Source organism: Mustela nigripes, chromosome 2 (genome assembly GCF_022355385.1).
Source record: "Mustela nigripes isolate SB6536 chromosome 2, MUSNIG.SB6536, whole genome shotgun sequence".
Taxonomy (NCBI): domain Eukaryota; kingdom Metazoa; phylum Chordata; class Mammalia; order Carnivora; family Mustelidae; genus Mustela; species Mustela nigripes.
The window spans coordinates 96594765-96619776 of record NC_081558.1 but is presented as its reverse complement, the minus strand read 5'-3'; the positions used below and the strand labels follow the sequence as shown (position 1 = coordinate 96619776).

At 48.1% G+C, this 25012-nt stretch overlaps 1 protein-coding gene across 1 annotated transcript in view; it reads right to left on the bottom strand.

The window, feature by feature from the left end:
* Positions 1-25012, bottom strand: part of CLSTN2 (calsyntenin 2) — a 602866-nt gene that overhangs the window by 89217 nt on the left and 488637 nt on the right. Inside the window, exons 6-7 of the mRNA XM_059391040.1 lie at positions 12462-12647; positions 2274-2522 (exon numbers count right to left, since the gene is read on the bottom strand). Coding sequence (XP_059247023.1) covers positions 2274-2522; positions 12462-12647 — 435 coding nt within the window. The remainder of the gene's footprint in view (positions 1-2273; positions 2523-12461; positions 12648-25012) is intronic.

The window sequence follows — 25012 nt, the reverse complement described above, 5'->3', positions numbered from 1 at the left end:
GCACTGACTCCAGGTGTCGACATGCCCGTGGGGTAGTGGCTCTGAGGACAAAAAGCCATCATCATTTAAGGCAGCATGTTCAGCCACAGCTGCACAAAAGAATCCCCTAGAAACTCTAACCTTCTGCACCAGATGGGGCTCTGACATCTTGACTTTTTACAAGCATGCCAGATTTTTCTGCTGTGTGGCCAGGTTGAGTACTGGGTCCCAGAGCACAGGCTTGGAACTCAGGCCCAGAGGACCAGGTCCCATCGTGTTGTTCTGGGTCATCAGCCGCATTTCCTTGGGCCAATCTTTCCATTTTTCACAGTTCAACCTGTTCCTCTGTAAGCCAGAACACTGATATCTGTGTGAACTGCCTCCCAGGGGTATTTGATACATTTCAGGCAGGACTCTGCATGTGGCTGCGAACCTCAGCCTACACCGCTTTGCACTGGTATGTAGGGTCCTAAGCTGTTGTCTCATTGATGAGCCTTCTGGTTCTTGAGGGGAGTGCCTTGCCAGGCTCTGTAGGGACCAAGCTGTATCGTGACTCCTGGGATCATGCACTGAGCTCTGAAGAGAGTCCCAAACCTCAGTGTGATCTCATGCACATCTACAGGGTCCTTCTTGCATGAAGTTCCCAGAAAAACTCATCCTTGGCATAACCGGTCTAACAGACATACTTTATGACTAACGAAAGCCAGGCAATTCTCTGTCTCAGTTTCTACATGTGGAAATATGCTAACATGTATGGTAAGGTATGATTAAAACAGCAAATGTGGGGTCCTGAGAGTAGCATAATGTGGAATAAATTCAGAAGTAATATGATAATAATACCATCAAGTAAATAAATCAAGTACTGATTTTATATCTGATATTGAGTGATTTCAGACATTATTTCATGTTTATTTCCCCCACTTACAGACAGGGGAACTCAGATTAGCAACTCCTCAAAGGTCACACCTTAGAGTGGAAAGGCTGAGAAACAAACCTTGGCCATTCGCCAGCAGAGGCTGAGCTGTGAGGCCCTCCAGCCTGCCTTCCAACTGCAGCCTCTGTTGGGGCTACTATTTATTTTGGGTATTTTAACAAAAGTAACACTTGGAATCAGAAATTGTGGAAGTATATTTTAAGACAGAGTTGTCACATTTGCAAAGGATCTCCAAATGTGTGTATGTGTGCATGTGTGCGGGCACGCAGTGTGGTGACAAGTGCACAGGACTGGAGTCTGCTGGATCTAAGCTTACATTTCAGTTCTTACTGGCTATCTACCTTGGGACAGTTATTAACCTCTCGGGGATGTTTCCTTATCCTTAAAATGGGAAACACAATAATGTTTCTCTGAGATTATTTGTAGACATCTGAGAAACTGTCTAGGACAGTAATATCTAACAAGGATTGCACTTCCGATGGGTCAGGCACAGTTCTAAAGCACTGCATATACATTAAGTCATTTAATCCTGATAACAAACCCTAGGAAGTAGACAATACTAGCATGCCCATTTTATAAAGGGGGAAAGCGAGGCACAGAGAGGTTAAATAACTTGCCCAGGGTCACAATACCAGTAAGTGGTGGAATGCTTTTTTTAAAATAATTTTTAAAAGGTTTTTTATTTATTTATTTGACAGAGGAGAGAGAGAGAGATCACAAGTAGGCAGAGGCAGGCAGTGGGTGGAGGGAAGCAGGCTCCCCACTGAGTGGAGAGCCCGATGTGGGGCTCGATCCCAGGACCCTGAGATCATGACCTGAGCCGAAGGCAGCAGCTTAACCCACTGAGCCACCCAGGTACCCCCAGTGGAACGCTTTTAACCACCAAGCAGTGAACTACCCCATGGGGGCTTAGCATGGGGGAAATGCCTAACAAAAGTTCACTACCGTGATTACATTTGGCAGTGACTTGGAAAGTTACCATGGCCCTTTTATTGGTGATAAACTTTTGGAAGACTTACTTATGTATAACAGAGTAAAGGTGTTACTGCTTTGAAGTAAGAATGAGGTCTCCCTGCCCCCCAACTCCCACCACATGTGCAGCAGCCCTAAGTTACTTCTGGGAAGGCTGGGTTTTGAAGAACTTGCTTTGAAAAGTCCTAGTCCCAGTTTTTGCATTGTGTTTGTGCCTCTACTTTCCCCTATTTCCTGGCCCCACTCTACCCCCAGCCCAGGAAATCAGCAGCTAGAAAACCAGAGACAGGAATAGTTTCCCAGGAGGCCAGCATGCTCTGACTTTTCTCCCATGTGGTCGGTGGCTTGTGTCTGTGTCTATCCCCTGGGAGAGAACAGGCAGACTCACCAGTCTTATCTGAGTTGCAGAGGATGGTTTCCTTCTCGGCTCTCACACCAGGGCTGGGGCCATGTTTCATCCACATGGTGATGGTGAACTGGTCTGTCAGGTTCTTGGGCACAATCCCGTCAGGGATCTTGGCCCCTTGTCTGCCATCAAACTTGAAGATCATCTCGCTGCTGTCTACTAGCAGTCCTGCTGTCCAGTTTGTGGCAGCACTGGGGGACGGCAAGAGGTCGATGATGCCAGACGAGGCTCCTGTGGGTCCGGGGGCCAGAAAGAACAAAGGGTTATTCTGCACAGTGTGGGTGTCCCTGCCTTCTATTTTTTGCTCCTGGAGCAGGGTGAACTGCTCAGTGTATTTACTTAGAGATCTGAGCCAACCTTCAGCTAGGTGACTCAGGAAAAGAAGGGCCAAATGCCATCCCTCCCTCTGAGTTCCTTATGGTTTACAGAGGTGAAGGCATCAGTAACTTATAGACAAAAAATGTTGCATGTGACAAGATAACATGCAACAAACTACTATACAAGGAAAAAGTGCTGGAGGAATTTCAAGAAACAAGACTGGGGGGGCTTTTATAAGTAGGGAAGGTTCCTGGAGAAGGTCAGAAGGTCAGAGTTTGATGTGGATCATTGAATTCATTCATGCATTCATCCATCCACTAACCTAGAAGCCATTTACTGAGGACGGACCATGTGCCAATACCCCTGCTAGACTCTGGTGGTGTAAACGTGAATCAGCACAGTCCCCCACCTGGGGGAGCTGAGAGCCAATAAGTGCACAGACAGCTGTGACACAGCGTGATCAGGGCTGGGATTGGGAAAGCTGTAGGTCCTGATGCCATGGGAAGGAGTGTGAGCCATGTTCTATTCACCACACTTTTTTTTTTTTTTTTTAAACAAGCATTATGTTTAGACCAAATGGTACCGAGGTTGAGAGAACATGGGTTCAGAAGTCCTCAAACTTGTTGCATGGAGCACTGGGTGTGGTGCAAAAGCAATGAATATTATTACGCTGAAAAGAAATAAAAAAATAAAAAATAAAAAAATAAACTCAAAATGGAAAAAAAAAAAAAAAGAAGTCCTCAAATTTGAATTGGATGCCTTGGACCATGACTTGCTAGCCTTGCAACTGTGAGCACGTCCCTTAGCCTTTCTGTATGTCCCTTCCCAGCAGGTAGTGAGGACTGGATGAGACCCTGCCTGAGAGCCTGAGCAGCGAAGCGGCCACGTGGTGAATACACCCTCCCTCCCTGTCACCTATGACTTTATCCTTATAATGATGATTATAAGGATATCATCATTATAAGGTTTTGATGATAAGGCATGAGCGCTAAGCCTGAAGCAGGGGGAATGTCACGGGTAGATTTATATTTTAGGAAGGTCACACCGGCAGCTTTGTGGAGGGTAAAGCTAAGGTGGGCAGGAGGGGCCACCCTTGCAGAGAAGACTGGATGCCTCAGCTGGGGGGACTGTGGGCAACGGTGGACCTTCCCACTGAGGATCTTTGAGGCCAGCAGAGATCTCCACGTCTTTGTGTTCCACACAGGAGCAGGGCTTGGCTCTTTTGGAATGGATGGGGGCCAGGGTTTCCTGATATTGTCAGGGAATAAGAGTCAGAGAGCCCAAGGAGTGCCTAGTGTGGGGAGCTAGTGCTTTCCCGGGATGGTCCTGACCAGCCAGTCGCAGAGGCTGATGGGTTTTATGAATGGTAGTTGTGTGCATTACCTGATCTTTGTCAGAGATCACTGGACTTCTGAATTCTGTATATCAGAGTCTCATCTCACCTAGGGTTTGGGCTCCAAAGTCAGCTTCCCACAAACATCTACAGTTAAATGACCCTTGAGAATCCTTCAGGAAGGGACCACATTGGAAACCAACGTCCTTCTCTGAAAATGCCTAACCAGTCAGTTTTTCCTCTAGCCTTGGAATAGATGACCAAGTCTATGGTTCAGCACCCATCAGTTTACAATAGAAATTTATACTACGTGAGAAATAGGTAGCCATAGAGCTTGTTGCTGTGTTTAGCACTATGATAGGCTCACCCTGGGAGAGGCCTCCGGGAACCGTGGTGTCCAAGAGGGCAGGAGATTCCCATTGGCCAATTCATGATCGCCCTGCTGTTTATGCTTACCAAGGGGGACGTGGGGATAGTGTTGACAGCATCATTTACATGAGTTTTTCCTAGGGTTTTGGGGCTGGTGCCAGGCCCGATATATAGCCAGCACTCCATTACTGTTTATAATGGCTCTTCCTCCCAGTGGTGCCTTCATGAGATGCTTCTAGCCATCTACCCAATGCTCAGGTGAGCCTTCCCAGGCAGTCTCCTGTTGGATCCCACACCTCTCCTCCTCAATACTTACTTGTTCTCTCATCCCATGTCCCTGCAGCCTTGCCTGGTATCCGTTTTATTTATCCACTAAGTTGATCCACACTAATATTTTATTAACTAAGAAAGCCTTAAGGGTAATCACCCTCCAAAGTTGTCTGAAAGAAAGAAATGTATGTAGGTGGTAGAGACAGAGGTTTGGGGGTGGTTTGGAAGCTACGTGGTCTTTCAGAGCAAATTCACTGTCTTAGAAGCCCCGGAATATTGCAACATGGCCACTGCTTCTTGGAGCCATAGGTAAACTGGCTCTGATACCAGGATTTGTCCAGCGTGTAGACAGCCCGGGAACTGGCACACTGAGTGAGAGTGTCAGTTCCAGAAATTGCAGGTGGCCAGAGAGGCACTGGCTGAGTGCTCAGGGCTCCTGGCCTCCAGCTCAGGTCAGGGAAGGTGATGGTTCTAGCAGAGTCAGAGCAAAGGAGGATACCAGCTTTGCCACCAATATCATTATTACTATTCTCTTAGGGACCAGTTTTGGGGCACTGAGCACCAGACCTGAATCAAGTACCACAGTGCTTTTTCTGACTCACCTACATGGTCAATACTACTTTGATTCCAGTCTAGAGGTGAGAACCTGAGGCTCAGCGAGCCCAGAATCACAACCAGCTGGTGAGCCGGCTCATCTGCAGGACTTTGCTGTTCCAAAGCCCTAACGCACTCACTGCATCACTTCAAGGAAGCTGGAGAGAGTTCTTGTAACATCCTCCACATTTTACAAAAGGAAAGCAAAGGGAATGACTTGACCAAGGTCACACAGTCACGCAGCTGGCTAGAAGAAGTACCAGCTCTGAGATCCCCAGCTAACGTTCATTCTACTGCACAGTATGGTGTCTCACCAAGCACACAGCCCAGTCCCCTGGGATCTCATCTCCCTGCACAGGTAGCTGTCTGAAGAGAGGCACATTGAAGACAGCATGTGCCCTGGTAAGGCCACTGACGCAGACTTCCTTGATTCCGTGGTGAGGGGAACAGCAGGCCACCCTGCCTAACCCACAGATGTTGCCTAGCAGAAAGCATCAAGCTGTAAGGAACCAGATGGTGCAGACTTCCCCAACTTAGCAGCTTGTATTTCATTTCTTGGTGAACTTAAACAAACTAAGAGAGATTTACTTTCTCCCAAAGTTCCTCTCTCTTTCCTCTCCTCAAGGGGCCTCATGGAAAGCTGTGGGTAAACAGGATGCTTCACTTGCAAAGATGGCGCACATTATCTGCACACAGGGAGGATTTAAGAACCTCCTTGGGAATCTCGGCGAAGGTCCTTGGGACCCATCAGGCCGCAGAGAGTCCACACCAGTCTGGTGGACAGCAATGGTAGCTTGAATGGGGGGAGTTTGGAATCAGAGTCAAGGTGAGATTCAATGTCCCTGAGCCCTAGTGTCGGGAAGCCTCTCTGAGTCAGCAAGTAGATAAAGACAGGGTGGGTGAGGCAGATTTCAGGACATGTGGTAGTGTGAGCCCAGGGCACTGAACTTCTTAACTGCAGGGTTTGCATTCTGCTCTGGAAGGCTTTGGTCAGGGCAGAGTCTTTTGCACTTCGAGGTGAGCCTATGGCAAGAGTGGTTGACATGGAGTCTCAGGTCATGCCTCCTTCTGGTCTACCACAGGACCAGAATGAGTGGGAGGATCTCGGGGGGAGGAACTATCCAAAGACACAGGCTTCATTCTGTGGAGTATTCTCACAACCGCAATGACAACTCCCTGTTATTTCCATAAATATTTATGTGACGTCTAGGTTATGCCAGGCACTGTGAGGAGAAGGCAGCAGTGAACCAAACAGAACTTGGCCCTACCTTTAGGGATCCAGTAGAAAACCTTTAACCTTTGGTGAGTGAGCTGGGTCAGGGGCAGAGAGTGTCAGGGGAGGACAGGGAGGCCCTCTTAGACAAATGCTGTATTAGGACTCCGTGTTGGGAGAATGCATTCTGTTCTCCACATGCTTCTCTGACCCACTGATGTCACTTAGCTGTTAACTTCCTCTGACTAATGAAATGTGAGTGCAAAGGACATGTCATTTCAGGGCAGAAGCTTTAAGGGCCAGTTTGCAGTTCTCCACGTCTTTTCCACGTTCCCTGAGATCCACAGTGCTCTACATAAAGGCTGTTTGTTGGCCCAGGTTCCAGGGGGAAGCCACAGGGAGGAGAGCCATAGCCAACCCAAGAAGGACATGCAGTAGGAATGACCAACCTACCCTTGTTATTTTGAGCGAATGAGATGTTATAAATGTGGGCTCAGTGTCACTCAGATATGTCTCAGTGTGGGCCCAGAGGACTGTTTCAAAACTTGTGACTGCAGCATCACCTGCTTTCCTGATAATCCACCTAAGTGACTGACATCAGAGGCTACGATTCCCATTTCTTCTTCAGTATGCCTTCAATACGGACAGGGAGGACTTTCTAATATCCTTTCAGGAGCTCACATGCTGCTGACCTACACAACCAGAGCAGCATTCCACCTTGGGAATCCTAGACAAGAAGGATTCCTGCAAGGCCTTGTAATAAGGATCCTGGGTCTCCAGGTAGAGCAGCTGGACTCTGGCAAAAGGGTGGTCAGCCCGACTCCTGGAGCAGGGCCATGGATATCCAGTTGCTGACCAGCTTGGGCAAGGCCACTTCAGGTAAAAACCATCAACTCAACATTGGAGGGCATGCCATAAGGGAGCTGCTCAGAGGACACCAAAGACATCAGCATATCCACAGAGAAGCTCCCTGCCTACCATTCTCCGTGAGTCAGGGTGTGCAGCCCCGTGCTGAGGTATGGTTAAGGGTTTAATCTGATTCCTGATAGGTGTGTGCCAATTCTCCTTAAAGCTATAGGCCCCCTTTTTGCTCCCTGAGAGTCTAGGGAACCGACACTCAAGCCTGGAAGTTCCAGCCTTGCAGAGGCATCTTGGAGAAGCTGTTGGTAGTTGCTTGGACTTGAGTGATTCTGAGGGTACAAAGGACTCTGACTGTGATTCTGAATAAAGATGAGCTCTGTTAAGCTTCATGGTGTAGAGGAAAAGCATGATCTTCACTTTTTTTAAAAAACATGTCTTCCTCAGAAGATTGAATTGTCAAGTGATCTTATTAACTTCTGTATAACCTCAAGACATACAGCATTTGGATGCTCAACAAATATTTGTTGAATTAATAAATACATGACTGAATGAATGAATGAATGAACAAATCTCTGAAAATCTCCTGGACTCACAAGGGCATACATCTTGGGCACAACTTAATGTCTGGTGATCTTAAGCACTCTGACAGATCAACCACTTGATTTAAGCATGCTCTCATTCTGTGGCCTTTCCTTCAACAGGACCTGCCCTTGGAGTTCCTGACTCCACATACAAAACAGCTGACCTGAGCAGCATGTGTGGTGGTGTGGGCCAGCTGCCAGGAGCCCTGTGACCCCAAGGAGGAATAGCCCTGGCCTCCGCGCTAAGAAAGGTCTGTGTGCCATGGACTGCTTTTCTATTTACTATAATATGTAGTGACGTAGGGGCATCGAAGTGGGCCCTTCCTCTGGCTGTCGGTAATGTCAAATTTCATTTGGCCAAGAGGTCTTCCTGAGGGTTTCATGGTGCATTTCATACTCAAGGCAGTTCTGTGACACTTTGCTTCTGGATATCCTGGGACTGAGATGACAGAGCCCTTCACCTTGAATCTCTGAATTCAGAAAAACTGAAATGCAGTTTGCTCAACCTCTCCAAGAAACCTGGCTTTAGGTAGAATGAAGCTAGTGGCAGACCATCTGAGGCTGTGTTCTACAAGCTTGAGGGGACATGGGTTCAGGGTTCTGCATTGTTTTTATTTCAAGACAGAATTCAGGTGTCCTTGTGTGGGCCCAAATGCTGCTGCACCTGTCAGGTTCTTCCTGACAACAGGCTTTGAACTAGCTATTGTCTGCTCCTAATAGAGCCAGCGTCGCAAGAGGAGGAAGCAGGTGGGCAGTGACCAGATGGGCAAAATACCCCTCCACAGACAAACCCTGCCCGTGTCACTGACCAGCTATGGTATCACAGAAGAGACATGGGAACTCAAAGGCATTCCAGGAAGCACCCTTAGGATAGTCTTCCTGGTATACGAAGGCCAGAGAATATTCCTGAAGGGAAAGGTTTGGAACAGCAAAGCAGGGGGAGATTTTGGTGGGAAGAAACCATGAGCAAAGATTTAGGAATGAGAACCAGCCAGGCATGGGGACAAGGGAGGTGTCCTGACCAAGAAGAGGCAGAACATCAGGAAGAAACTGGCTATGATCATGGATTGGCATGGTGGAGGCAGGTCCTTGGAAGCTCCAGTCAGGCAGGCGCTGGACACCCACACCTGCATGTTCCCCAGGCATCTGTCCTTATAGTCCCTAAATCTGCGCAAGCCTGGATTCCTAGCTCTGGTTGGCGGCACTCTTGTCCAGGTAGATGCTTGCACCAGCCTCGCCTTAGATTCCTTCTCTCTCACTCCTGACAGCTAATCCATCATTGATTAGCTTGCTGGTTTTGCCTCCTAAAGCTGTCTTAAATGCATCCCTACTGCCACTCCCCTGGTTCAGAACTCATTATCTCTTGCTTAGACCATGGAAATAACATCCTAATTGGTCTCCCTGTTTCCATCCAAAGTCAATAAAGGTTTGAAAGATGAAAAATGTATGGCTGCTGAGGCCGAAAGTGTCATGGCCATTCCCTAGTTGGGAAAGCCTGCAAGCAACTGGTCTACCATCCACTGAAAACACATGGAAGGTTGTTCTGAACCTAAGCCACCCCACAGGAGCAGGAATTATAATGCAGACTCTGTTTTGGAAATGATCCAGCCTGTGTCTCCCTCAAAGTATGGAAAGAGCATGGGGCCTGATGGGCTGCCTCCTTCTGAAGCCCACTCCCACACTGCATGCACATCTGGGTCCCACTCATTTGCTTCTGTTCTTTTATCCCCAAGCTCTCGCTCCATGGAATTCAAGATTCAGACCTCTGACACAGAGGGAGGAGTGGCTCTGCCTGTCACTTACTCGGACAGAGACCCCACAGTGCACTGGGTGCTCCCACCAGGAAGGTCACCAGAAAGACACACAGACCTCCCCCCATAAAGTGGCGCTCACAGAACCAGGGAAGCTCACATCTTGGGGGAAAGCTGATTTCCTCACTGATTACCTGGGCAACGCCAGCAGCCCAGAAGGAATGAGCAGTGTTAACAACCAGATGCAATTTTGCTCTAAAGTTTCTGCCTCGGAAAAAAATCCTTCTTGCTCTCCATATCTCCTCATCTCTCTCCAGCAACATTCAAAATCAAATCACAAGAGCGTGCCCTTGGGCCCATCTGATCTTTAACAACCTGATTCCATCATCTCCTTCTCACCCGGAGGAGTTTAGGAAATGACTGTGACCCACAGTGGCGTGGGGTTGAGTTGACTTATAATCCAGGTGAGGGAAGTGAAATGGCACGTTCCTTCACAATATGATGTCGTCAGAGATGGCTTTTCTGCACACCAGTAAAGGAGAGCGCCGGAGGCCCTTGGCATCCTTTTTGTGGGGGCTGTCTGGGGTACCGAAATTGTGGTGTTCTCCCCAATCTATTGCATCGCTCTGGAGAAGCTGTGTCCCCAGAGGCCTTTCTGACAGCCTGGTGACATGATAAATGAGACGCTGCCCAAGTAGGGTCCACTTCACTTTAACTTCTAGAACTTTCACCTGATTCCTTGGGGAAGAGCAATGTGGGTGAAGGTGTGTGTGTGTACCTCTATGTGTGTGTGTGTGTGTGTGCGTGCACACGTGCGCAGCAATGGTGAGGGAGGAAAGGTTACCCCCAAATACAGGTCTACTCTAACATTAAGCTCTTTTCGAAGCTCCCCACAGCACAGGTGGGGACCCAGATGTGAGTTCCTGAATACTCTTGGAAAGAACAAGAAAGCAATGAAACATACGTGGTCTACCTCATGCCAAGGCCCATTGACACATCAGCGGGCTGGCATGCCATGCACAGGGGCTGATTCCCACCATGCGGAGCACTCCACAGGCTGACTCGAGAGGCTGACATTCTAGCTGCTGCAGCCTGGCCCACCTCCACAGCTGCTGAGCTAAGCAGCCTGCATTCACGCAGAAGTGCCTTCAAATTCTGCCTCTGTCACCTTCTAACTAGAGTCTTGGGATGAATAACAGCCATTTCACGCTGACGAAGAGAGCGTTAAACAAAGTGATGCATGTAAAGAGTGTGGCAGGTGCACCCAGTAGGGGCTTCAGAAGCTGTTTCCTTGGGTAGTACCTCTAGGGGCCTTGTTTCCTAGCTCCCAGTGGGTCCTTTCCCCGGCCATCACCTCACAGAGACAGCAGGTCCTCTCCCTGTGCTGGGACACCTCCAGCTCTACCCCAGCCCTTCCTCTCTGCCGCGGGCAGCCAGGCTGCTTTTATTGGCTTGCTGCCTAAGCTGTCACATGGGGCCCGTGCTTGGCAGAGGCCCTGGCTTGGTTTCATGCTTTGCTGTTGCAGCCTTAACATTTGTAATAGTTTGTTTTTTTTTTTAAATAAGTTTAGGTGAAATATCTAGCAAGTTGAAAGTGTTTATTTATTTATTGCCTTAAAAAAATTTTAATTTTATTTTTTCAGTGTTCCAAGATTCATTGTTTATGCAGCACATCCAGTGCTCCATGCAGTCCATGCCCTCCTTAATACCCACCACCTGGCTCACCCATCTCCCTACCCCCCTCCTCTCCAAAACCCTCAGTTTGTTTCTCAGAGTCCACAGTCTCTCATGGTTCATTTCCCCCTCTGATTTCCCCCAATTAACTTTTCCTTTCCTTCTCCTAATGTCCTCCATGCTATTCCTTATGCTCCACAAATAAACAAAACCATATGATAATTGACTCTCTCTGCTTAACTTATTTCACTCAGCATAATCTCTTCCAGTCCCGTCCATGTTGCTACAAAAGTTGGGTATTCATCCTTTCTGATGGAGGCATAATACTCCATAATGTATATGGACCACATCTTCCTTATCCATTCATTCATTGAAGGGCATCTTGGCTCTTCCCATAGTTTGGAGACTGTGGCCATTGCTGCTATAAACATTGGGTACAGATGGTCCTTCTTTTCACTACATCTGAATCTTTGGGTTAAATACCCAGTAGTGAAATTGTAGGGTCATAGGTCAGCTCTGTTTTTAATTTCCTAAGGAATCTCCACACTGTTTTCCAAAGTGGCTGCACCAGTTTAAATTCCCACCAACAGTGTAAGAGGGTTCCCCTTTCTCCACAACCTCTCCAACACTTGCTGTTTACTGTCCTGTTAATTTTGGCCATTCTAAGTGGTGTACGGTGGTATCTCAATGTGCTTTTGATTTGAATCTCCTTGATGGCTAATGATGATGAACATTTGTAATAGTTTTTGAACAAGGGTCCCCCATTTTCATTTGCACTGGGCCCTATAAATTATGTAGCTGTTCCTTTGTGGAGGAAACTGACCTCTCCCCAGGTGACAGTCCCCACCTTTCACATTGGCCTCTGGTCAGGTGTCTCTTTCCAAACCAACACAGTGGAAGGTTCTGTGGTAGGTTCTCGTGAATACACTGGGTCCTTAATTGCTGTTGTTGATGAAGAGCTGAGGCTTTGTCACATGCCTTGCTCACAGCCACAATATTGGTAAATGGTGGGATCTAGTCAGGTACATGTGAGGCTGAGAGATGAGCCCTCTGACCCTTTAACCATAATAAGTAAATTTAATATTCACCCAGGAGTTACATGTGCCCATGCGGGAAGGACTCATTCTTTCATAATAAAAGATATGCTCTATATAAATCATTTAAAAGCAATTAATTAAAAAACAATCCCAAGAGGAAAAAACGTACCACATAATTTCTGAAGGGATCTCTCAGAGTAGGTCTCCCGGTCGCAGCCCTTCCCGATATAATTGGTCTGCAGCTCTGTGGTGATCTGGATGGAGGACACAGCGCCGTCACAAGTCTCCAGGTGGATGCTGGGGAAAAGCGGCACGCTCCCTGAGCCGGGCTGATACTCAATCCTCTTGGTCCAGTCTGAATCAACAAGGAAAAGATAAAAGTCAATCAGGGATGGCCAGTCCTGCCATAACACTTGGTCTGTGAATGTGGATCTGTTCCAAAATAACTGATATATTGGGAAACAGTTGGAAGATAAGGGGAATTTGACATTTGCTTATGAAAGTCTTCCTTCCTGAGCAACACGAGGTGAAGGCAGAAAACAGCTGTCAGCAGAGCCGAGTCAGGTAGGAAGGTACAAGACACGTATGTGTACATACCCCAAACATCCAGCCGACACGCAGTCCACTGCACATTATGAGCCACATCACATGTCCCCGCAGTGACAGCATCCCCTCCATTCAGGAAGCCCCATCCCCGATCCTGTCACGGTACCGCCCCAGCTGCAGCCCTCCCCTGTCCTCTGCCATGGGCAAATGCCATGTCTCTTTAAGGTGAGGTACAAGATTCAGTGTAGGAATTCTATCTTTCTTAACCATTGAACCCATGTAAAACCATGATAATTTTTTTCTTTCTTATGTGTCACTGATGGCATTTTTGAGTGTTATGCCGCTTTCCTCATTTCTTCCATTTTGCCCAGTGGGGTGATTTTTAGGAATGCGCACATTCTGTCACAAAACAAGAGAGCATGGTAGTCCAGGGTTCCTTGGAGTCATGTGGTGGGAAACAGGATTCTTTCTCAAGCATTCAGGACTGTGACCACTTGAGTAGCGCTGATGGGCTTATCACTTCTTTTTAATGTAAAAGTAATTCAGAGACGATAAAGTGTTGGAGAAGAATGAAACCACAATCAAAACAATACCACACAAAATAGAGCAATCGATGAAAATAAACACCAAGACGGAGCATACCCATAGATTGACTGGAACAACCACAGCAGCACTTGAAAGGCAGAGGAGAGTCAAGCCAAAAGTCACAGTGACCGGTCACAGCACTTGGAGATAGCAACGAGCCAGCCATGCTCAGTGAGGAGGCATGTCTGAGAGGTCTGTGTGGCCCCAAGTCAGACTGGTGGGTAGAACCAAGCAATGTGACATATGGACACTATTAGCTGATGAATCCCAAATGTTTGTCACATAGAACCTTGCTAGGAGGTATCCTTTTTCTGAAGCAGAAATGAAAATCTATGAAATTGCCCATTCTCGCCTATAAGAAAAGGAGAAATTCTGGCATTCGTGGCTCAGTGTTCTTCACAAGCACCCAGCGAGCCACTGGCTGACATCTTGAGCAGTTCCAGTGGACAGGCCAGATGCTCTTGTTCACTGAGTAGCTGTGTGTTCAGGGTTCCCATGTGCAAGCTCTGCTTGGAGCATCGAGAACAAACAGTGCAGGAGGCAGGAGAGGTCCCTGCCTTGTAGAGCTGGCACAGAGGAGGGCATGGTTTGGGGGAGGCCTGTGCTATCCTATCTGAGAGGGTGAGCCTAGGAAAGGAAAAGCAGGGACAGAGAGGGGCTCTTTAGATGGAGAGAGTTCCTCTCTGAGCTGAGGTCTGCATGTAAAGGATGAATGTGCGTGGGAAGCCTCAGAGAAGCAGGTTCGAAGCAGATGCCCCAGTGATCTTGTCTTGACTCTGTCTGGTCAGAAACTTCCTGGGCAGGAAGCTTCCTGAAGGAGCAAGCTTCAGGCACCTCATCATAAAAGAGGGACCTTAGAGTGTTGGGGTGAGGACTGAGGGCCTCTGTGTGTGCATGGCATATGGCAGGGCCTCAATCAGTGTTGTTCCTGGAGAGGAAGTCTCAGGGGACCCGTGTCCCTGCCCTGCAACCCTGCCATGTTCCAGATAACCATGGAGTCTGGGTTTAGGTCTGAAGCCCATGTCAGCCGGCCACTCTTTCAGGGATTTTCTCAGAGCAGGCCATAAGCAGAGACTGCACCCAGGCTTGTGAGGTTGGCCACCAGGAACTTAGCACAGGACGGTATTTGGATGGGAGGGACTTCATGTGAAAGAGAGTGTACCTGATTGCATCTTTTCCTCACAGCCCTCAGGAACTCTGTCTGGACTAGACCATCGCCTTCTGGAGGATGAGATCATGGAGCTGCTCTAAGCCATGCTCCAGAGGCCCCAGGTTCAATTAAGATGAAACACTGGAGGAAAGGAAGGCTTTCTGTCAGGTGCCTCTGAAGGTCACAGAGCTGTAAGAAGCAGTCCGCACACAGCCAAGCTTGTGTTTTGGGTACGGAGCTTCATGCCTCTGTGCACTTGAACATGCTGTGTCTTCTATAAAGTGCTCCCTTCCTTTCCCCTTCCATCTTGTTAACTCCACGCAACCTGTCAGAATTTCTCCATTCTGGGTAGATATGCTCGTTTGTGCCCCCATGACATCCCCAGCATTAGTTACAGCATTAGACTCTCAGCTTCACCGTTACTCTGAATCTGCATCACACTCTGCCAAGTGCCTGGCACGGAGCAGACACTCCCTCGATATTGGCAGAAAGCATGAATGAATCCTATGGGAGCGATATGTATGCTTGCCTCCCCCACCAACTGGGAGTTCGTCAAAGCCAGGGACTGTGATGCTTATTTTGATCCTTCTACGCTGAGGTCAGAGCACAGGCTATATCCACCAGGTGGATCTGGGGATCCTCAGACACCTGAGCTGACTGCCGCCATGGCAGCCTTCCCTGAGCCCCAGACAGAACTTGTGGCCTCTTTGTCCTTCTCTGGTACTGCCCCAGCCTGCTCCTACCTTCAGTCCTACAAAGCCACCCAGCCCAACAGCAGCCCATAACACCTGGGTTCTTTCTGTTCTCAGCAAGGCAGGTGTGCCAGAATTGATGAAAGAAGAAGCAACCTCCAGATCATAGGAAATGGCTCCCAGCTGTCTCACCCCTCTTTCCCTGGATCTTCCCTCTCTTTAAAGGAGCAGATAGGAGCATGGAGAAAGTGGCTTTGTATAGAGTGCCGTGGGGTGAGCCCCGTGGCACCAGTCCTTGATGTGCTGCTCTTTCTGCTGGTATAAGGTCCTCCCACCTCACCTCCTTCTGGAAGCCTCTTCATTGGAGAAGCCCAAGACATCAATGGTATTGATTCCCTTTATTCTGTGGGGGCTGTGGGTATCTGGACATTTTGCTGGTTATCCTTGATGATGTTCTACCTGAAATCCTTTTTGGATGGAATGCAAATAAAGAAGCAAATAAATGGTAAAGGGAAGTTCAGTGGAGGCACAGGCCTAGTACAGATCTCATTCCTCTCGCCATCCCCTGGCTGGGGGTGGGGTGAGGCCTTCTTTGGGAGGAAATCGAAGGCCCTCTTTGGGAGGAAATTGAAGGGACTTTGGGAACGTCACACCTGCAGTTGCTTTATGGGCTTGTTTTTGAGGGTTCATGAGGAGTAGGCAAAATTGTAACCACAGAGTGAAAGAAATCAATGAAGCTTTCTGAGTGTAGTGTCCTTGACAGAGTGGGAAGCTCACACAAACATCTTTCATTTTCCAAGAAAGACTTTGAGATGGGGATCAAGAGAGCAAAAAGGAAGCCATCAAATTCATCCTTTGTCACATGAAATGTCTACTCATCCTCATTTCCTGGAGGTAAGATAGCAAGATGGGTAAAGGTATGACCTCTAAACTCAGTGTGCCTGAGTTCAAATCCCACCCCTACTACTTCCTACATAACTTTGGGCAAATCATTTACCCTCTCTGAGCCTCAGTTTCTTCTTATGTAGAAGTGTTGTCTACCACCCAGGATTTGGGGGGAGGGATTATATGCAGACCCGCTTTAGCACCAAACACAAGGGTCATGTTCAATAGATATAGTACAGTTAACTTATCATTTATTCAAGAGCACTTATTACAGGAAACAAAGGATATATAAGCATTAAGCACCCACAAGGGGCTAGCACTTAACATTCTATTCTTTTGTTTGATCCTCCCAGCGACCCAGTGATTATTATCTTAATTGTGCAGGTGGCAATGCCATGGTTGACAGTTGGTGTGACTTGCCCAGGGCCATGCAGCTCTTTTACCATAGCTCTGCCACGATTCTGAGGATTTGCTGGGATGGAGAACAAGTGTAATTTTTACAGATTCATTTTGAATGTTTAGTTTATACTGATATATACATATATACACAGATACATATATGTATGTGTGTGTATATATATATATATATATATATATATGCATATGCATATACATATAAATAGTACAGAAGCTGGCTTGGGATGTGGGTTCTGGACTAAATGGTCTGCGTTGGCAAAGCAAATGGGTAAGTTGTTTCTCATCTTTGTATTGCTAGGAATTGGCTAACCCTGGGTGAGTCCCTTCAGGGTCAGCAAGACCCCAGTTGTCTAAATAGCAGAATACAGAATGAATAAATAAATAAAGAAAGAAATATCTCACCTCCTCTAAATGTGGGTCATGTGACCTCTGCAAATCTGAGCCAGTCATCGCTGAGCCTTTACTGCCGCACCTGTAGAGCTGAGTTAGAGATACCTCCTCACGGGCTTGTCAGGAGAGTTTAAGGCGAAGGGCCCAACATGGCACACTTCGTGTTGAAGGCTCACGACAAGAATGTCCCGCCCCCTGGCTCACAAGCTTCCCAGACTTCTCTGAGCTATCCTGCTTGGAAACAAAATCTTTCCAGTGTAAAAAGGTCCTGAAGACTAGTTTATGAAGCATGGTTCAATTGTTTACTTAAGTGAAGAGAAAGGAAGCAGCCCCCTTTTGTTTTGATAAATCAGGCTAAATTATCTCATAAGTATTCCTGGAAAAGTGAACAGTGAATGCCTTTAGGAATTACACTCCTTCTTCATGGGTTAAGGATTTAGAAACATGGTAATTCTATTATAACTCCTGCTAAATTTGGGGAACACATGTTTTCTTATCAGGAGAATATTAACCACTTGGAACTCCCCTATTAGATACCTGGAGGTGGAAAAAAGCAAATCTGAGACTTCTGGGAACCACAGGCTTTGGGAATTCTTATAATCCAAGACATTCAGAATTGTTCCACTTCTGTACTCAGAAGCGACACCAAAGGATGAAAACGAAAGACGCAGGTGTGTCAAAACATGCTTCACTCCTTAACTGTGCGTGCTCACCGGCCTCCAGCTCTTCCTGGTCCCAGCTGAAGGAGCATCAGGTTTTCCAGGAAATCTCTGGATTCATATAAGGTGAGTGGGGATGCTGGAGAGTGGGAGGGGAGGAAGGGGTTTCCCCTGCACAGGATAGGCTGGCGCAGGCAGCTAACATTCTAGCCAGTCTCTGCAGGTGTCAGCCATCTGGCATCTTTCAAGAATTCCTCCAAGAGGGGGGTGACTTTGATTTGGGTGATAAGGGATTTTATTTCCTGCTGGGAGAAGGTGGGAAGTTACTTTTTCTCAGCAGTGAGCACTTTTATCTCCATGGCCATCCTGTGTATCTGAATTGGGGGTGAGTTAGGAGGTAGAGAGGGGCTGGAGAGGTAAGTAGAGGTCAGATGATGGAGGCTAGGTAAGAGTGGGTTTCACCTTACAGGTAGTGAGGAGTCATCAATGAGCATTTAGTGAGGACATAAAGTATCCAGATTCTGGTTTTAAAAGGTCATTTGGCAGCTGGATTAGGTCTGGTGTTCATTTTCAGAACATTAGAAGACTCCTGATCATCAATTCATGCAGAGTGCCCCCTATGACAGGGTCACACCATGGGGAATTAACTTCAACTCAGTTCCATTCAATTTAATGAAATGCAAGAGATTTAACTCTGCAGCTGGACAGACTCAGGTCTGAACCCTGATCCTGCCACTTCTTGGCTGTGTAGCCTTGCATAAGTCACTGAACTTCTCTGAGCCTCATTTTGCATCTGTAGAATAAGGAGACCCCCCTGCAGAGTTGCTTTGGGACTAGGAGAAAAGGTGTGAAAAGCACCAGGAACAGAGAGCTACTCTTATAACTACTATTATTCTTCTTGTATCATTCTTACCATTTTCAGATGCCAGGTCTTTACTGAGCATCTACTAAGTGCCAGGCAGTGCCCTAGCCATGGGAGACAGAGAAGTAGGACTCATAACCCCTAACTGGAAGGAGCTCACAGTGAAGGGAGTAGCAGCCACAGACAGCAGCCAGTTTCTAAGCAGTCAGAGGAACAAAGAACAAGCCTCAGGGGATAGAGATGTAAATTATATCACTAGGGCGATCCAAGGAGGCTTCCTGGAGGAAGTGACCTGGGTATTTGTTTTAATATAGATTTCATTTATTTAAGTCTGGCAAGGCCAACAGATCAGGATGCTGTTGCCATTGAACAGATCGTTGGTTATACTCACAGATCCCAAGGAGAGGGGATATGCTACGCCAGCCAGGCACACGGAGAGAAGCGCTGCAGTCAGTCCGGAGGCAGAGAGGGGAAAATGAGACTTTATTGTGGGGCAAGAGACTTTATTGAGGGGCAAGAGACTTTATTGTGCTTTCCATGGGAAAGAACAGGCAAACCATGGTAACCCAGTTTTGGATGGCCACAAATGCTAGTTTGTATAATTTCAGCGGCCTCTGGTATATAGGGGCTGTCCCTTGTTGCCTGGTACCTGGCCCCAGGGTCGTTAGGGCAGATGGAGGTTGGCACCGGGCAGGAGAGCCCAGTAAAGAAGGTGGTTGGGGGTGCGGGTTCTGGATTGGTTGGTCTGCATTTGAAAAGCTAAAAGGTAAGTTGTTTCTTATCTTTGATTTGCTGGGAATTGGTTAACCCTGAGGTGAGCCCCTCCAGTGTAAGCAAGGCCCCATTTATCTAAACATCAGAATACAGACAATAAAAGGCATGGTTAACACAGTACTGGAAATGGAGGGAAATGCCAGAAGGCACAATGGAACCCCAGAATGTCTCCCTCAAAGCCTTGGGGCTGCCTAAGGGAGTGGGTGGGTGGGGAGGCTATTGGGATGGGAAAGGACAGGAAGAGCATCTCCCACCTCAATCTTTAACTCAGCAGTCTGGCATGACTCAGGAAGTGTAGACCTATGTGAGGCTGGGGGTGGCCTCCAGGGGGGGCCTGGTGCCAGACGGGCCAGAACGGAACTTTGGGACAGACTGAGGACCAAGCTGGGTGGGGGATCTTCTGTAGCATAGGTAATAAAGCAAAAAGGGTGACAAAAGCTGGCTTCCACGGCTCACCTTCTGTCCCCTTGCCCCACATGGCTCCTGGGGTGAGTTCTTCAGTGTCCATGCCCGAATTTGGGTAGGGCCATGATGACACTTAGATGACAGAGCACTAGACCCCTGATTTCAGACCCCTCTCTGTTTACCAGTTACTGCACCTTGGGTGGGATACTCTCTGCACCTCGATTTCCTCATCTGTAAAATTGGGGGGCGGGGAATAACACCTACATCTCACGGGATGTTGTGAAGATTGAGACCATACAAGTGGTAGAGCCAGGACTCGCTCTGCGCCCACCTGACTCCAAAGTCAAGCCCCAGAAAGCATTCCCTGCTTGTCTGAATTCTTTTTCTTTTCACATTTCCTCAACTGCTGCTTCGGGTCTTTAACTGTGAGGTGGGACATTCAGCTGGAAGGAGACAGGAGGTGGTGAGGAGTCAGGGAGGTTGGGCATCCAATCCCGGCTCCAAGACCAGCTTCACGCTCAGAAGGGCCTCATACTTGCTTTTCTGCTCTGCCGTCCCTGCCATAAAATTCTTAGTAATTTTAAAACAAGAGGCCTTCCATTTTCATTTTGAACCGGGACCCACAAATTATGTAGCTGGTCCTGCTTTGGTAACCTTGGTTCTGTTCCTTAACCTTTTAGAGCCTCAGGTTTCTACATCAGCAGAATGGGGCTAATTATTAACCACCTAAAAGGAGGAACTCGGGCCTGGGCTCAGACTCATGTGTGCATCCTGGCTCTCCCACTCGGTGCCCCGTACCATGGCCAGCCACTTCCTTCTCCACACGAGCAGGCAGCACTGGCGACATGCACACACGCTGGGGCTATTCTCACCTATCTCAGAGTCGTGGAGAGGATTTCTATCAGACAATAAATGCAAACCACTTAGCCCCGTGCCCCACGTGTAATAGGCCCATACACAATTTAACAGGGATTAAATGATGTGGCTTTCTTCCTCCAATTAAAAATAGTTACACACAGGCCCAATTTAAAAAGAAGCAAAGCCGCAAACTCTCTGAACTCAATTACAAATACAAGGAATCCTTTCTTCTCCTTCATCGCTGACCCCTTCCTGTTTACTATATTTTAGTTTCACAAAGTCAGAGCATTTTATTACATTTTTAATTCTTCCTAAAAAGAGAGATCTTAATTACCTACAAAGGAGAGCAAGGGAGGAGCAGCTCCGACACCCGCCCCCCCAATATCACAGCTTAAGCCTCAAGGCCTGGGGGCTCCCTTCATGTCCTTCCCTTGGCTGGTTCTCCTCTGCCTCCAGGCCTCAACTCACACATGCCTTTGTCAAGGAGGCCTTCTGGGCCACACCTGGATGACCAGCACCCTGCTTCCACCCCCATCCCCTGTCCTCCCCGTACTGGAGCATAACTTGTACAGCACCGTGCAGCGCCTGGCCCATAGGAGGTGCTCAGTAAAAAGTGAGTGATTAAGTGCATGGAAACCAGCTCCCCCAGCACACACATGCACTCCAATGCTGGCTGTCAGGGGCAAGGAAGGTGCTCATCTGGACCCAGGGAACTTTTGCTGCTGTCCACGCAGGACGGCCCATCTAGCCCCCAGCCAGCTTCCAAACAACAGCTTGCCAGGCATTAAAATGGGAACAATTCAGGACATACCAAGTGTGCGCGCACGTGCGTGTGTGTTTGCAAGTGTGTGCAGCCATACACCTGTGTGTGTTTGTGTGTGTGTGTGTATGTGTGCGCGTGCGTGCAAGGGTGTGCAGCCACACACCCCAGCCTGAATCTGAGTGTCTGCGGCGAGTGTATGTGATGGTGAAACTGCACTTACCCATGGCTCCAATTCTGGAAAACCTCATGTATCTTCAACACTTTTGTTACCTCCCTCACTCCTGAGGCATCCCAATAAATGCCTGCGGAAACAACTGGAAATCCACCCTCCGCTTAGATCTGCCCATGAAGCTCTCTGGTTCCATGACGGCAGAGGGTCTCTCATTTTGTCTCTGATCCACAAGGGTCTCATTGGCCTGAGAACGCCCTTACACCTGACCCTGGGGTGATCGCAGGGCCACGCACACAGGCAGACACATAAAAACAAGCCTTATTCTGGGAGCGCCTGGCAAACTGCACATGGCTGCCGGTGACAGACTGAGGCTATGGTCAGCCCCCTTTGCCACCTGTCACCGTCAGCCAGCAGAGCTGACGCCATCAGCAAGGACCACAGGAGGATGGCTTGCCGAGGAGACCACACTGGAACGATGATCCAAACCATTTCAGGTTGTGTGCCTGGTAAGGGCAAAGCCTTGCTGCCAGAACAGTGTGACTCACTGGGGCCTACAGACCAGTTCAGTCCCCAAGGGGTGTCCCCAGGGTCAGCAATGAGGTCAGTAGGGAAATGGACAGTAAGCATTTAGAGACTTGGATTATCATGTGGCAGAGGGAGTTTATATGTGTTGACTCTAACAAAAATAAGCATTTTGGTTTTTATTTGAAACCTCTTTTCTGTTTATTTCATTTTCCCAGAAATTTGTTTCTATTATATTTTTACAAAATTATGGTCTATGACTGATTGAGGAAAAACTGGTCTGGCACCACAGAAGATTTAAGAAGCATGGTCCTAGGTAATACCCAGTCATCATGATAGCCTAAAACTTAACTTCCATAGGCTTCAAATCTAAAAGGCACTGCAACATTTTACCCTCCACACACAATGGGCCAGTAAGGCCTCTTGCTTCTGAATTTTAGATGGCTCCCAAGACTGATGTCTCTCCACTCTAGTTTAAGGCTATCATCCCTTCTCACCTGGTCCAACCACTATGACAACTTCCTGTCTCACCTCTCTTTGGCCTTCTAATCTATACTGGTCACCACTGCCCAACTGTAATACATCCAGTTCCTCTTCAAGGGAGTCCTCCACGATTGCCCCAGCCCAGACCACATTCTTTCCTCCCCAATTCACGGGCTTTGCAATGTATATCATCTATGGGGGGAATCACACTGTGTCCCCTAATTATTGTCTGTAGATGGGAGCAGGGTTAGGGTTGACCTCAGGATAATCACTAGAAAAACTTCTATAGACCCTAATTGCTGGGCCCCACCTTGGGAAATTCCCAGTGGAAGGTTTTGAGGGCAAAGGCCTGGAATCTGTCATTTTAACTAACCCCCCAGATGATCAGGATGCACAGACAGACTTGGAAGACACTACCCCAAACAATAGTGAGCACTGAACGGCCATCCCTTCTCCTACTGCATTCATGGCTCCCAGCAGTTAGAGCAGGATTAAGAAAGGATGTCTTCCCCCCACTGCAGGGGGCCCAGGAGGAGACCTGTGTGCTGCCCAGAACCGGACCCGCAGGCCAGGACTTCATACCAAGTGAATTCAGAACAAGCTGTTTTCATTACCTTCTGTAGGCCAAAGCAGGGTTCCAGTCCCAGAAGAATGACACGGAGGACCCGGGGCTCTGCGTGGAAAGAGAACCACTTCCCACTGCCTGCGTTAGATTATTGCTTCTGACCACGGCCTCCTCCCAGAAGTGGGGATTATGCCCGGGCCCCACTGATTTGGGGTTTAGCCATGTGACTGGCTTTGACCAATAGAATCAACCAGTCATTTATTTCTCAATTGTTTTTGTCTCACACTCTCTATCCCCCATCCCCAATGGAGGTTCCACAAGAGCAGGGTCTGTGTCTGTGTCGTTAGTTTTAAAATCTCTGGTGCATGGGCGCCTAGGTGGCTCCAAGGGTTAAGCCCCTGCCTTCGGCCCAGGTCATGATCTCAGCTCATGTTCTGGGATCAAGCCCTGCATCGGGCTCTCTGCTCAGCGGGGAGCCTGCTTCCCCCCTCTCTCTCTCTGCCTGCCTCTCTGCCTACTTATGATTTCTCTCTCTGTCAAATAAATAAATAAAATCTTAAAAAAAAAAAATAAATCTCTGGTGCCTGGTGCAGCGTCTGGAATGTGGTAGGTTCTCACTGATTATATGGGAAATGAACAACAAGGATGTCCTGAGAGAGGTGCCTGCCCAGGTTCTGGGCCTCAGCGGATTCCCTTGGCCCTCCTGATCTGGTCAGACTTGCTCCTTGTTGAGTTCCTTGCGGGTTCTCTTGCTAGCTCTAGCCTCTCCCGACTGAGAATGCGGTTGCCACCTGCTGCTGTCAGGTTTGGCTTTGCTCTGGTGCAGCTCCTCCAAGGTCCTTGGATCCACACACAGTCTTTGGGCTCCGCTCTGCACCTGTGCCTGGTGCAAGCCCTTGGATGCCATGGCCCCCCATGCCGCTAGACCCAGCCCATCCACACGCTGTGAGGGGACCCATACTCTTCTGTGTGTCTCTCTGATGCCCGTGTGAGTGCCTCAGTTCCTCAACAAGCCTCTGAGCTGGCTGGTGTCGGGCATCACCTCTTTAAAGTCCTGTGTTCCCCCTTCCTCTGGCTCCAAGCTCCGTGGGGCTGCTGGGGGAGCCACTGATGCTGCCATCATGGTGAACCATGTCGAGCTCAGAATCCAGGACTCCCATCCAAAGCTTGGCTGCCACTTTCTCCCCAACCCCCTCCTCTCCAAAGATCCTCCACTCCCCAGCTTCTCAGTTCCCAGACAGAAACACAGTAGGCAGAACTGATGCTGGGAAGGTGCAGAAACCAGGCAATTGAAGAGCTGCTTTTCTGAAAGATAATTCTCCCTGGGGGGAAATCATTAACTCCATCGACCAGGGTACTTTCTCTTGGATTGATAGAAACTCTTCTCTCTTATGTCTAATAAACATGAGCATTTTCCAGGCAATTTTCTTATCTCGGGACAAATGTATTATTGGTGCAAGACGGAGTAGCTATTCTTCAAGAATCTTTACCTTTATGGCTTTGAAAAGCATTTGCAAGGCAAGAGTGTGGTTTTTCATGCACACACTTCCCCTCTCTTTGTAAAGGTGTCCTACGTATACTTTTTATTCTCCAGTAATACAGATCTCTTTAATCTACAGATCGGTTGTCCACGGTTGCAACATTTTTCTTCATTTTTTAAATAAAAGGACTACGACTCTAGGTGATATTCCAGTCCTGCAGAACTTTGCAATTCTCTGAACGGCATTCTAAAATTGAAACCAAATTATCATCTCTTCAGAAGATATGATACAAGTCGGCAGAGTCAGTCAAACACACAGGAAGCCTGAGAGAGCGTGTGGGTGAAGGTGGTGGAGGGTCGCTCACTCTGCAGGGGGCCACACAAGCCATCACCCATGATCGGGCTTGGCAGAATGCATGTCAGGCCAAGAAATGTCCACGTACCTTAGCCCAGGTGATAGACTCCTGAGAAAGTGACTCAAATTGCAAAGACTTTTGCAGAAAGATATTTAC